General features: G+C 42.8%; 1 protein-coding gene across 1 annotated transcript in view; it reads left to right on the forward strand.

Moving 5' to 3' along the window:
- LOC120043800 (insulin receptor substrate 1-B-like) overlaps positions 1–11,373 on the forward strand; it is a 37,301-nt gene extending 25,928 nt beyond the window's left edge. Inside the window, exon 3 of the mRNA XM_038988366.1 lies at positions 11,186–11,373. Coding sequence (XP_038844294.1) covers positions 11,186–11,373 — 188 coding nt within the window. The remainder of the gene's footprint in view (positions 1–11,185) is intronic.
- The last annotated feature ends 4,209 nt before the right edge of the window (positions 11,374–15,582 follow it).

The raw sequence follows: 15,582 nt of genomic DNA on the forward strand, positions 1-15,582 counted from the left end.
GAATGATATGTTGTACTGTTATACACATATGCATGCACGCACACACACACACACACACACATGCTTGTTTTACTATCCTTGTGGGGACCAAACAATTGATTCCCGTTCAAAATACAATTTCCCTAACCCTAACCCTAACCCTATCCCTTAACCTAACCGTAACCGTAACCTTAACCCCAAACCCTAGCTCTAACACTAAGCCTAACCCATTACCCAAACCCTAATTATAACTCTAACCCTAAGCCTAACGCCTAAGCCTAAAATATATTTTTTTCCTTGTGGGGACCGGCGAAATGCCCCCACTTTCCATGTTTTACTATCCTTGTGAGAACTTCTGGCTAGTAAAACCAAAAACACACACACATATGACATTGGGCATATGATACAGAAACTGCCTGGCTAAGAGTTAACACAAGATGGGGCTCGAACAGTGGGAGAACGAGAGAGAGAGAGAGAGAGAGAGAGAGAGAGAGAGAGAGAGAGAGAGAGAGAGAGAGAGAGAGAATGAAAGAGTATGAGGGAAAGAGAGATGGGTGATTGACTGTCATAATAACACAGCAGCTGGGTGGAAATTGAGTGAAAATCGATCAATCTAATTTGATTTATAAAGCCTTTTTTGTTTATATCAAACAACTTCACAGTTACCCTGCCTAGAACCCAAAGAGCAGGCTGAAGCACAGTGGCAAGGAAAAAAAAAAAAAACTTATCCTAAAAAGATGGAGAAGAGATCTTGATAGCAGTTGGACTCAATGGGATAAGATGGACAGGAGAGGCTGTGTTTAGATCCAGTAAGGGGGAGGTTGATGGTGAGGGGGGTGTAGGTGGAGAAGGATCAACGGCATGACCAGCTGTACTTAAGTCAGGGTGTCGTCGGGCTGTGGTGTCTTCAGCAATTGCAGTGGAAACAAACAGAGAGAGAGAAAGACAGGGTTAGTGGCAACATGCTGAAGACCACACATCAGATAAAGCAGTCTGAACACCCAGCACATATAAACTATTGCAGCATAAACATTGCAAACAGGGGTGGTCAGAGTCACCTGGGATGAAGCCAATCAGGAAGGGGAGTTAGTTAGTGTTAGGGTTATGGCTGGGGTTAGGCTTGAACCATGATGTGGACATGAAGCTAGGGTTAGAGTAAGGGATTTTGCTAGGGTTACTGTTGAACAGTAGTGTGGACATGAAGGTAGGGTTAGGTGTAGGCTTATTGCTAGGGCTAGGGTTGAACTGTGATGTGAACATGAAGTTAGGGTTAAGGTTAGGGTCATGTCTAGGGTTGGTGTTGAACAGTGGTGTGGACATGAAGCTAGGGTTAGAATTTGGGTGAATTGTAAATGTTTTTGCAGTAGTAATAGAAAGACAGCATGGTGAGACCATGACGTCTGTGCGAGTGAGCGTAACACAAGTTAGTCAGCCAGTATATGATGACTGCAACCGGAGACTCTCCACTTTAAACTCAGGCACAGGCTTAACAGTTTAAACTGTTTAAAGAAATCTTAAGCCTGAACCAGGGAGAGGTGAACATGCCTTTGTTGATAGACAGATAGCTCTGATCAAGGGTCTAGAATTGTTGGCCTTCTAAAGAAACCAGAGAGCAGGGTCATATCAGGGCTCTGTGCTGTAGAACTAACTGGGCTGGAGCTGAGAGAGGAGACTGCTGATGATGGCAGATGGTTTATTGACTGCTGTTCCCCCTGGAGGGGTTAGGTTGTGTAATAACCCACCTACTGGTTTACACACTCAACACCCCTCTCCAACCCTCATAACACAAACACACACACTCGTGCACGCACACACGCATACACCACACAGGCACACACACACATACACACACAATTATTTGACAAAAGAACATGCCCTGATATCAACCCAAAGGCAAAACACTCAGAAATAAACCATCAAGGATATGAAAAACAACTACTTTGCCAGCATATTTCCATGTATTGTAGAGCATCAAACGGTAGCTAACCGTATTCCACAGAATAAAGTATGTTACCCCTTTCCCTCAATCTGATGCAGGCAATCTGTTAGTCAACGGTTGTCTTACTGGCACCACCATCTCACCCTGAGTGTGTGTCTCTGTGTGTGTGTGTGTGTGTGTGTGTCTCTGGGTGTGTGTGTATGTCTGTGTGTGTGTGTGTGTCCTCTGCTGCTCATCCAGAGATCCAGAGTCCTCCGCTCTACGCTCTCTGCTCCAGGGCTCGAACTCCCCTTTCAGTCCTGCCATCACACACCTGCTGTTGGCATAGTGGCGAGGGGGGGGGGGGGGGAGAAGAGCAGTACACAATGGCAACAGATTGTGCTATTTGTCACAGTAAGGACTGTGGTAAAATAATATACCAGTACCCTCTCCTCCCCCTTCATACCCTTTTCAAAGAATGTCAACAAGGGTCTTTTATCAGCGTCTGTAGGGTACAGTGCATTTGGAAAGTATTCATATTCTGTTACATTACAGCCTTATTCTAAAACAGATTAAATTATTTTCCCCCCTCTTCAATCTACACACAATACCCCATAATGGCCAAGCAACAATTATTTTGCAAATGTATTAAAAATAAAACCCAGAAATATCACATTTACATCAGTATTCAGAACCTTTACTCAGGACTTTGTTGAAGCAGCTATGGCAGCGATTACAGCCTTGAGTCTTCTTGGGTATGACGCTACAAGCTTGGCACACCTGTATTTGGGGAGTTTCTCCCATTCTTCTCTGCAGATCCTCTCAAGCTCTGTCAGGTTGGATGGGGAGTGTCGCTGCACAGCTATTTTCAGGTCTCTCTAGAGATGTTTGATCAGGTTCAAGTCCGGGCTCTGGCTGGGCCACTCAAGGACATTCAGAGACTTGTCTCGAAGCCACTCTTGCGTTGTCTTGGCTGTGTGCATGGGGTCGTTGTGCTGTTGGAAGATGAACCTTCGCCCCAGTCTGAGGTTCTGAGAGATCTGGAGCAGGTTTTCATCAAGGATCTTTTTGTACTTTGCTCAGTTCATCTTTCCCTCAAACCTGACTAGTCTTCCAGTCCCTGCCGCTAAAAAACATCCCCAAAGCATGATGCTGCCACCACCAGGCTTCACCATAGGGATGGTGCCAGGTTTCTTCCAGACGTGACACTTGGCTTTCAGGCCAAAGAGTTCAATCTTGGTTTCATCAGTTTCTCATGGTTTGAGAGTCTTTTGGGGTCTTTTGGCAAACTCCAAGTGGGCTGTCATGTGCCTTTTAGTGAGGAGTGGCTTCCGTCTAGCCACTCTACCATAAAGGTCTGATTGGTGGAGTTCTGCAGAGATGGTTGTCCTTCTGGAAGGTTCTCCCATCTCCACAGAGGAACTCTGGAGCTCTGTCAGAGTGACCATTGGGTTCTTGGTCACCTCCCTGATCAAGGCCCTTCTCCCCTGATTGCTCAGTTTGGCCGGGCGGCCAGCTCTAGGAAGAGTCTTAGTGGTTCCAAACTTCTTCCATTTAAGAATGATGGGGGCCACTGTGTTCTTGGGGACATTCAATGTTGCAGACATTTTTTGGTACCCTTCCCCAGATCTGTGACTCGACACAATCCTGTCTCGGAAATCTATGGAGAATTCCTTCGACCTCATGGCTTGGTTTTTGCTCTGACATGCACTGTCAACTGTGGGACCTTATATAGACAGGTGTTCCTTTCCAAATCATGTCCAGTCAATTGAATTTACAAGAGGTGGACACCAATCAAGTTGTAAAAACATCTCAAGGATGATCAATGGAAACAGGATTATCTTGAGCTCAATTTCAAGTTTCATAGCAAATGGTCTGAATACTTATGTAAATACGGAATTTCTGTTTCTTATTTGTAATACATTTGCAAAAATTTCTAAAAGGCTTTTTTTGCTTTGTCATTATGGGGTATTGTGTGTAGATTGCTGAGGAAATTGTTTTATTTAATCCATTTTAGAATAAGGGTGTAACGTAACAAAATGTGGAACAAGGCATGCATGTAGGTTAGATTATGCTGATCTGGTCTGGCTGTTCAGGAAGCAGTGGCCGTGACAGCTTTAAAGCAGGCTGTGGCTACTATGTTGAGGGCCATATCTGATCTTATCAACACTCTCATTTTACTAAACACTAGAGTGGAGAGATACTACAACTGATCATTTCACATTAAGAGGTACTTAACCCTTCTATTATGTTGCGGGTCAATTTGACCCATTTCCACTTTTGAGTTGTCAAAAATACTAGTTAATACTTTTTCTCCATGAAATTAAATGACTTTTCCTCATTTAGGGTCATGAACCTAACTTCAAAATGTGGACACACTGACGTGATGTGGAATGTCTGTGTAGATTTTGTATACAAACATGATGTTGTGGTTCATTTTGACCCGGAGGCTTTCATCTGTATAGATATTTGCACAGGTCCAAAATAAACAAGTGTATTTGATGTATTTTGTTTTGACTGGTTCTGCTTGCACTTTTATAATTATGTTTGGGTGAAAATGAGCTTTCCCAAGCTTCTCCTTCTCAGTGCAAGAGCAGCAGATCTCTGACACAGACACTCAAAAATGAGTTCCAAACAGAAAATGCTTGTTTGTGAGAAGGAAGTATGTTTAACAAATAGTTCTTAAATATAGAGCTTTTTTTCAAATAAAATGTTCTTGTATTTCTTCTTTTTTAAAGGTCTGACAAGACTAAAGTTTGGGCTGTTTTTACTTGATTCTTTGACTGTCTTGAATGTGTTTAAACTGTGCGGGTCAATCTGACCCATACCACAATGGACGTAATTGTTTTCCAGCAAAGCACAAGGGTTAAACAAACTATTAAACTATATATTTACATAAACTACATAAAAGTGATTTAAGTGTGATACTTGTTTGTCCTTTGAATGTAGACAAGAACACATGTAAACTTGCTTAATAAAGTTCTTAAGGTGCAGTTGTTGCTGTCACAAATCAACTCAACAAAGCATGGTGTCTTTTTGTTTTTCATATACTTTCAGGTCCAAAATGATTGGCACCCATGATAAAGATGAGCAAAAAAGACTGCATAAAATTACTAATATATATACTGAGCTATTGTATCAAACCTACCACTGGTGTGTATGGTCAAAGAACTGTATTTTAATGTCATTCAATGTAAATGCCTGGAGTTTGTTAATTATGGATCCGCCCCCTTTTTTTCAATTTTCGGCTAAAATGACATGCCCAAATCTAACTGCCTGTAGCTCAGGACCTGATGCAAGGATATGCCTATTCTTGGTACCATTTGAAGGAAACACTGAAGTTTATGTAAATGTGAAATTAATGTAGGAGAATATAACACATTAGATCTGGTAAAAGATAATACAAAGAAAAAACCATGCGTTTTTTGTATTTTTTTCCCTCATAATCTTTGCAATGCAAGAGAAAGGCCATAATGTATTATTCCAGCCCAGGCGCAATTTAGATTTTGGCCACTAGATGGCAGCAGTGTATGTGCAACGTCTTAAACTTATCCAATGAACCGTTGCATTTCTGTTCAACATTTTGTATCAAGACTGCTCAAATGTGCCTAATTGGTTTATTAATAACTTTTTAAGTTCATAACCGTGCACTCTCCTCAAACAATAGCATGGCATTCTTTCACTGTAATAGCTACAGTAAATTGGACAGTGCAATTAGAATAACAAGAATTTAAGCTTTCTGCCAATATCAGATATGTCTATGTCCTGGGAAATGTTCTTGTTACTTACAACCTCATGCTAATCACATTAGCCTACGTTAGCTCAACCATCACGTGGGGGACCAACTGATCTTGTAGAGGCTAAACAACATTGGCACTTGCGTTGGAACCGGTGCTATAGTCAGATGACATGAAAATAGAGCTCTTTTGCCACGCACATAAGTGGTGGGTTTGGCGTCGAAAAGATTAACCATATGCAGAAAATAACCCCATACCTAGTGTAAAATATGGTGATAGATTTTTTATGTTTTGGGGCTATTTAATTTATCCAGTACCAGGATGTTTTATCCAAAAACCTGGTTGCTTCTTGGCCGGAAGTGGATCTTCCAGCAAGACAATAACCCCAAGCTCACATCAAAATCCACAAAGAAATGGTTAATTGACCACAAAATCAACATTTTGCAATGGCCATCTCATTCTACATACTTAAACTACATAGAAAATGTATGGTTTGAATTGAAGAGGGCAGTCCATAAGAGCAGACAAGGATATCAAGGTTCTGGAAAGATTATGTATGAAGAAATGGTTTAAGACCTCTCCCAATGTGTTCTCTAATCTCATAAAACATTTAAGAAAAAGGCTCAGTGCTGTTAACCTCGCACGGTGAGGTATTGAAAGGTATTGAAAACAGGAGTGCCAATCATATTGACCCCTATCTTTTTGAGAAAAAGTATTACTTGTTAAACAAAATCCCTTTATTTGTTAAATTGTATTTGTATAAAATAATATAACTTTAAAAAATGTAGAGCTTACAATATAGCTCGTTATTTGTATTATTTATTTTATACAGTCTTTTTTGCTCGTCTTTATCAAGGGTGCCAATAATTCTGGACCTGACTGTATCTCTTTAATCAATGTGAAATTCAAATAAAACCCAGTGATTAACTCTATACGACCATCTAAGTGGTGCAAATTGATTGATGGTGTGTGTGTGTGTGTGTGTGGGTGCGTGCGTGCAAATTTGTGTCTATGTGTGTGTGTGTGTGTGTGTATGTCCCATGGGACTGTCTGCTCTGTGTTCCAGGTAATGTAGTGACAGGGACTGGCAGAGAATACAGCGCTAAGCTAACAAGAGGGGAGCTCCATCCGTCTTTCCCAGTCAGCTCCCATTCAGCTCCCAGCCAGGATATTGATCGGGAGGGAATCACACAAAGCTGTTTCCAGACCGATCCCTGACTCCAACAGCCTGGTGACAAGACTCCCAACATGCTCTCCCCCTCCCGGGAACGCCTTAGTAACACTTTGGGAACGTCTTGGGATTTAGGAATGGGAACAATAAGGATTTCTCAATGAAAAGATTTTGTCTCAAGACTTGGGGTGCATCTCAATACTCTAAAGTGGCTTCCTGTCCTTGTTTCTTCTCCTTTACTTTGCCTGTACTGATCTGAGAAGCCAGAATAGATGACATCAATATAGTGGACGCATACTATGTCAGGTGTTTGCTTTCATCTGTCCAGTTCTTTGACTTCAATGCAGATGAAGAAAAGGGACAAGGAGGTGAATAACACCTCAACTTTAGAGTATTGACACTCATCCCAGGACTGCTATTTACGCTACAACTAATTAGTGCAAATTATGGAAAGGAAATGAGGACGCCACCTAATATATTTTTTAATGTCTCCAAAGATTTGTGTGGTTGCATTTCAGCTGTGTTTCAGTGGCTTTAGCATGAGTCATTAAGGATATTTCCCTACCAGGTCAGTCAATATCGGTGACATGAAATCTGCACCTAACACTTTAGCATGTCCTCCGTTATTGGCATTCACTTCAACACCAGCAGCAGAGTTATTGACAAGCAGCGTACAGCTACCATTATCACTATAATCAGGATCACTGCTCTGATGCAAGTGTATGTGGTTCACCACGATACTCCATGGAATATGTTATTATAGTGCTAGAGATAACCCAACACAAAACATGGAGAAAAATACTACATCTATTTATAGTAGCAGCAGCAGATGCAATAGAAGCAGCAGATACACTACATTTCCAAAGGTATGTGGACACCTGCTCGTCGAACATCTCATTCCAAAATCATGGGCATTAATATGGAGTTGGCCCCCCCCTTTCCTGCAATAACAACCTTCACTCTTCTGGGAAGGCTTTCCACTAGATGTTGGAACATTGCTGTGGGGACTTGCTCCCATTCAGCCACAAGAGCATTAGTGAGGTCAGGCGCTGATGTTGGGCGATTAGGCATGGCTTGCAGTCGGCTTTCCAATTCATCCCAAAGTTATTTGATGGGGTTGAAGTCAGGACTTTGTGCAGGCCAGTCAAGTTCTTCCACACCGATCTCGACAAACCATTTCTGTATGGACCTCGCTTTATGCATTGGGCCATTGTCATGCTGAAATAGGAAAGTGCTTTCCCCAAACTGTAGCCACAAAGTTGGAAGTACAGAATCGTCTAGAATGTCATTGTATGCTGTAGCGTTAAGATTTCCCTTCACTGGAACTAAGCCCGAACCATGAAAAACAGCTCCAGTGTCATGTTGGTATGAATGATTCGGGAGACAGACGCAAGAATGCGTAATAGTTTTTTTTATTGTACCCGAATGACCGAATGCCGTGTAAAGGCACAGGGACGAAGACCAACCAAACACTATACAAAACACAGGGTAGAAATCCAAAACAAAAGAGTGAGGAGTACCTCAAATAAATCACACACATGCACAATGATTAACACATGGGATGAGACCTGTAATCATCTGTGCAATCCACAATGGCACGAAAGCCAAAACACACAGCACAGGTACTCACACGCACCACCACACATTGTAACAATAATCAACAGCCCAATGGAAACCAAAGGGCACACTTACACAAGTACTAATCAGTGGGAATAGGGGACAGGTGTGCGTAATGAAAGTTCCGGAGGGATCCGTGACACCCAGACCATTATTCCTTCTCCACCAAACTTTACAGTTGGCACAATGCATTCGGGCAGGTACTGTAGCATTCTCCTGGCATCCGCAAAACCCAGATTTGTCCGTCGGGCTGCCAGATGGTGAAGCGTGATTCAACCCTCCAGAGAACGTGCTTCCACTGCTCCAGAGTCCAATGGCGTCGAGCTTTACACCACTCCGGCCAACATTTGGCATTGTGCGTGGTGATCTTAGGTTTGTGTGCGACTGCTTGGCGTTGAAAACCCATTTCATGAAGAACCCGACGAACAGTTATTGTGCTGACGTTGCTTCCAGGGGAAGTTTGGAATTCAGTAGTGAGTGTTGCAACCAAGACTATTTTCTTTAATGTGATACGCACTTCAGGACTCGGCGGTCCCATTCTGTGAGCTTGTATGGCCTACCACGCCACTTTGACAGTTGGTTCCACATTGAAAGTCACTGAGCTTTTTAGTAAGGCCATTCTACTGCCAATGTTTGTCTATGGATTTGTCTCGATTTTACACACCAGTCAGCAACAGGTGTGGCCAAAATAGCCAAGTCCACTAATTTGAAAGGGTGTCCACATACTTGTGTATATATAGTGTAATAGTGCATACAATAGGCTATTTTCATGAATGGGTATTGTAGACTAAACAACAACATGAAAAAGTCAGTTGGTCTGGTGGAGATGTTCCACAGACATGGACTGACAGTCCAGACAACATGCAGAGACAGTAAGGTCATTAGTACAGTTAATACTGTTGAAGGAAGGACAGAGACAGATGTGTCCGGGAGCTATAGATCTATGGTGCATTATCTGACTCTCAGGGGAACCCACTAAACGCCCTAACGAAACAACGACTCAAAACACAATGGAAACACAACAGTGAAATAGACAGAGGATGGGATGGGTGTGTGCCCAAATATTTCCTTTTTTATATCCCCCACCTACGCTCAAGGCTGGTCATGTGATACACACACGCCAGAAAGGACACACACAAACACACAAAAGGGATGCTGGGAAGAGTAGGTATAGACACGCGTCACACAATACAACAGAGATAAGAGAAGAGAGCGTCGGTTTAGACTGACATGATTCCTCTGGCCTTAACACAAAGACACATTGGGAAATAAAGCATTTATACAATCCACCATGCCACATCACACCACACCATACCACGCCAAGAAAACCTGTTGGGGTCTGAAACTGAAGTAACAGGGAGGGAGGGATAGAAAGAGAGAATAATAAGTGTACAGCAAAATATAATTTCACTCATTATCTGGTGGCAGTGTTAAAATATGCGTTACAGTGAATCTAAGCAACAGTATAAAGATTATTATTAGTCATTGCAATGGGCAGAATTTGTCACCATGTGTCTTAGTGTGTGTGCAGTGAGGCTGACTCTAAGGCGTACAGACACTTCCCTATGGCCCAATGACAAATCTCTTGCTGCTGATCACTTGTAGAACACTTGGCTGACCTGCAGGTTCTATTGTTCTACTTCAATCAGGCATTGTGGGAGAGGGGCCCCAGGGTCAGGGGTTACCACAGAGATTCATATACATGCCTTGTTCTCCAACTAACCTCTATACTGTTGCTTAGATTCACTGTAACACTATACACTCCCAGGCCTTTGAGTTTATTACCAGACTTAGAGGAATAGAGAGGAGAAATGTAGATAAGGGGGGAGGCACAGAGAGAGAGATAGAGAGAGAGACAGAGAGAGAGAGAGAGTGAGACAGAGAGAGAGAGAATTAACAAAAAACAGAGCAAACTAGAATGCTATTTGGCCCTAAACAGAAAGTACACAGTGGCAGAATACCTGACCACTGTGACTGACCCAAACTTAAGGAAAGCTTTGACTATATACAGAGTCAGTGATCATAGCCTTGCTATTGAGAAAGGCCACCGTAGTCACTGGGCAACTCGCGGCTGGGTTTCCTTTTGTAGTCCGTAATAGTTTGCAAGCCCTGCCACATCCGATGAGTCAGAGCCGGTGTAGTTGTGTAGTGTTGTGTAGTAGAACAAACACCATTGAAAATACAACTCATTTTTATGTCTATTTATTTTCCCTTTTGTACTTTAATAACTATTTGCACATAATATGACATGTCTTTATTCTTTTGGAACTTTGATGAGTGCAATGTTCATTGTTCATTTTTTTATTGTTTATTTCACTCTTGTTTATTATCTATTTCACTTGCTTTGGCAATATGTTTCCCATGCCAATAAATCCCTTACATTGAATTGAGAGAGAGAGAGAGAGAGAGAGAGAGAAAGAGAGAGAGAGAGAGAGAGAGAGAGAGAGAGAGAGAGAGAGAGAGAGAGAGAGAGAGAGAGAGAGAGAGAGAGAGAGAGAGAGAGAGAGAGAGAGAGAGAGAGAGGAAAACATCAAGGAGTGAGTGAAATGGGCAAAGACAAAAAGAAACCTGACTATGCAGACAGACAGACAGTCACAATGTTCATCAAGCTAAAAGCACAACAGCACACACACAGAGTACCACATAGAGTCCCAGCTGACCCTAGGGTCATTGTGTCCCGTCAGTGGGAGTAAGCTGTAATGAATATAGGCTAAGCTTGTAATTAGTAGGGCAGGGCCCAACCCTCTCAGCCTCTCTGCCCAGCTCACAGAGTCCTGAGCTGGGCCACAGCACAGCTACGCACAGCATACTGCCAGGCATCCCAGCTGACACAGCAGCTCCACACCACCATGGGCCTGGGAGGATACCTCTACCACACTTCCCATCATGTGTCAGTTCTGGAGGGGTGTGGGGTGTTGGAGAGGAGTGGAGGCGAGGGGGGAGTTATATGAGCATGCCTATAAAACTAGAGATAGTCATCATCACCTCCCATCTTCTCTCCCTCTTTCTCCCTCGTTTCATCCCTCAGGGCAGTTTTTACTCCCCCCCTCTCCCCCTCTCTCTTTCACGTAATTCCTCTTTCAGTCACGATCTCTCTCTTTCTCTCTGTGTGTCTGTGAATTTAAAAGTCACTGGCAATCTGCCGCCTGCTGGTATTGCTGGGGTAAATGACATGCTGGCAGACTAAACGTATTGCACCAATGCTGGTTATGCCTCTCTACTGTATCTTCTGTGAATGTGTTCTTTTTAATTTCATATACTGTTACAATTATATTTTTTATCACCTACAAGAGTTACACATGCGCACACACACACACACACACACACACACACACACACACACACACACACACACACACACACACACACACACACACACACACACACACACACACACACACACACACACACACACACACACACACACACACACACACACACAAACACACACACAGAACACACACACACACACACACAGCAGGAATGAATCCACCCAGGACCGAGGCTGCGTCCAGGCCTCTTGGCCTGTGGAATGGCCTCTTGATTGTGAGAATGTGTAAGGAACAAGGAGCATCCATTATACATCAGTGGCATCACTTATTAATCCTGCTCCCCTGTCTGTCTGTAAACATACAGCCTACAGCCTCCCTCTCATCTTCACTACGCTGTGTGTGTGTTTGTGTATCAAATAAACATTTTACACTGCACACTGAGCATAATAACAATTAAGACACTTTTTTGATTAAAGGTATTTGCTCTTGTAAAATCAATCACAATAACATGAGATTTACCGCTACTCAACGACTAATTTTGTCGTTGTGTCGTGTTTTTGGATTCATTCAGTCAATACAATATTGTATGTTTAGTTTTCTTTAGAGACTTCCGCTATCTGTCTAATAGCCTGTTACGAGACTAACGTGTTTCTGAAGGCTGGAGATAAGAACCTCTCCGTTAGAGGAGCAGCTTGTCACCAGTTACTGTATATAGCTGATCCAACAGGTTATATATTTCTATCAATGCTCCTCTCTTCTTAATGGTCTCTGAACTGCTGATATCAACAAAACACATTAATGCACCTGGCTGTGAGTGAGATGGTCTGATGATGTATGGATCAGGTAATATAGAGTCTCTAAAACGAATAGACACGCTGGGTGTTGCAGTGTTTTTTGTTGTTGTCTTTATTGAAGGACTGTCTGTCAAATATCAATACGGTACATTATATCCATGCACTTCATTTGAGGGCGTTACACAGGAGAATATTGTAGAGGGTTTTTAGAGCACTAGATTACTAACCCTGTGTTGTGGGTTAAAAGATGTTGCAGACATTACACTTCCTACCTACCTCAGACAACATTGACCTCAAATACCAAATTCAGCCAAGGTGCTACACTGAGGATATTGTTGCTTGCTGTGTATGGCCAACCAAGCATAACAACTGCCCAAAAAGAAACTGCTCCACAGTGACACTCATGTGTTAACCCATGCAGGGCACTTCCCTGACTAGTCCTGACCGCAGCAGGACAGGATTATGGGCCGAACACTAAAGCTGTCAAACAGCCAATCAATATCCTCCTCTACATCATGACCAACTCTCCCATGATTGCAATGACAACATAATTAGTGTTGCGCTTCCCCAATCAATGCCATTACGCCAACATAATATATATTTTGGGGGGGTTATGTATATACAGTGCCTTCGGAAAGTGTTCAGACCCCTTGACTTTTTCCACATTTTGTTAGGTTACAGCCTTATTCTAAAATGTATTAAATAGTTGTTTTCCCTCATCAATCTAAACGCAATACCCCACAATGACAATGCAAAAACTGATTTTTGGAAATCTTTGCAAATGTATATTTAAAAAAAAAACAGGAAATATCACATTTACATAAGTATTCAGACTCTTTACTCAGTACTTTGTTGAAGGACCTTTGGCCATGATTACAGCCTCGAGTCTTCTTGGGTATGATGCTAAAAACTTGGCACACTTGTATTTGGGGAGTTTCTCCCATTCTTCTCTGTAGATCCTGTCAAGCTCTGTCAGGTTGGATGGGGAGATCTATTTTCAAGTTTCTCCAGAGATGTTCGATCGGGTTCAAGTCCGGGCTCTGGCTGGGCCACTCAAGGACATTCAGAGACTTGTCCCGAAGCCACTCCTGCATTGTCTTGGCTGTGTGCTTAGGGTCGTTGTCCTGTTGGAAAGTGAACTTTCGCCCCAGTCTGAGGTCCTGAGCGCTCTGGAGCAGGTTTTCATCAAGGATCTCTTTGTATTTTTGCCTTGATCCTGATTAGTCTCCCAGTCCCTGCCGCTGAAAAACAGCCCCATAGCATGATGCTGCCACCACCAGGCTTCACCGTAGGGATGGTCAAATTTCGTCCATAGGTGACGCTTGGCATTCAGGTCGAAGAGTTCAACCTTGGTTTCATCAGACCAGAGAATCTTGCTTCTCATGGTCTGAGAGTCTTTAGGTGCCTTTTGGCAAACTCCAAGTGGTCAATTATGTGCTTTTTACTAAGGAGTGGCTTCAGTCTGGCCACTCTACCATAAAGGCCTAATTGGTGGAGTGCTGCAGAGATGGTTATCCTTCTGGAAGGTTCTCCCATCTCCACAGAGGAACTGTAGAGCTCTGTCAGAGTGACCATCGGGTTCTTGGTCACCTCCCTGACCAAGCGCCTTCTCCCCCGATTGCTCAGTTTGACCGGGCGGCCAGCTCTAGGAAGAGTCTTGGTGGTTCCAAACTTCTTTCATTTAAGAATGATGGAGGCCACTGTGTTCTTGGGGACCTTCAATGATGCAGAAATGTTTTGTTACTCTTCCCCATATCTGTGCCTCGACACAATCCTGTCTCGGGGATCTATGGACAATTCCTTCAACCAAATGGCTTGGTTTTTGCTCTGACATGCACTGTCAACTGTGGGACCTTACATAGACAGGTGTGTGCCTTTCCAAATCATGTCCAATCAAATGAATTTACCACAGGTGGACTCCAATCAAGTTGTAGAAACATCTCAAGGATGATCAATGGAAACAGGATGCACCTGAGCTCAATTCCGAGTCTCATAGCAAAGGGTCTGAATACTTACGTAAATAAGGTATTTCTGTTTTTTATTTTGTAATACATTTGCTAAAATTTCTAAAACCTTTTTTTTGCTTTGTCGTTATGGGGTATTGTTTGTGGATTGCTGAGGAAAAGGTTTCATTTAATCCATTTTAGAATAAGGCTGTAACGTAACAAAATGTGGAAAAAGTCAAAGGATCTGAATACTTTCCGAAGGCACTATTTGACTAATAATTAAACTATTCGATTGGCTGATGAGGATCAATAAATCAATTAACATTAACTAATTAACAAATTGTGTTTATATTTTCCCTCTGGGAAGGACAGCTTGACTGACATGTAGTAGCTAGTAACTGTAGTGTAGTGTATTAGAGTCAGTCACCTCAGGGCACAGGCTATACTGAGCCTCTGCAGGGAGGACTCCAACTGACCAGCAGCACCTGTCAATCAAAAAACACTGTATAGTCTATCTATTATATAGTCTCTCTCTATCAGCTCTGAGTGAGTCTGAGTGGGTTAGAGATGTACTGTAAGACAAAAACACACTGTATGTGCATAGCACACACAAGTACATAGACACCATAAAGGCACACACGTGTACACAGTACATACATCTAGTACATTGCTTGTTCTAAAAGACAGAGGGGAAGGATAGTTTTGGTAATGGACTAGAGAAAAAAGAAATACAGAGACAGAAAAAGAGAGAGACACAGTGGAAGAGAGAAAGGCAGAGTGAGTGAGACAGGGGAAGACAGCAGCGCAGGGCGACGAGGTTGGTCCCTCATTGCCCTCTGCTAGCTCTGCTAAGTGGAAAACGCTTTTTTCTCTCATCCTCTGTTTTCTCTGTCTACCTTTCTATTCATTAAATATTCACCACTCCATTCCCCGCTAATTGTTCCCAACAAGCCGGAGTGCCCTGCCTGCTGGAATTAAATTATCCCATTAGCGGCTGTCTCCGTAAGAGCAGCCAACCCAGGACGTGTATGTGTGCGTGTGTAACACGCAGGCACGCACAAATGGACACACCCACGAGCACACAGTGTACACACTCTCTACCTCTCGCACATACCCAACAGAACTCAGGCTGAGTGATACTAGGTGCT

This window comes from Salvelinus namaycush, chromosome 3 (assembly GCF_016432855.1).
Source record: "Salvelinus namaycush isolate Seneca chromosome 3, SaNama_1.0, whole genome shotgun sequence".
Lineage (NCBI taxonomy): Eukaryota > Metazoa > Chordata > Actinopteri > Salmoniformes > Salmonidae > Salvelinus > Salvelinus namaycush.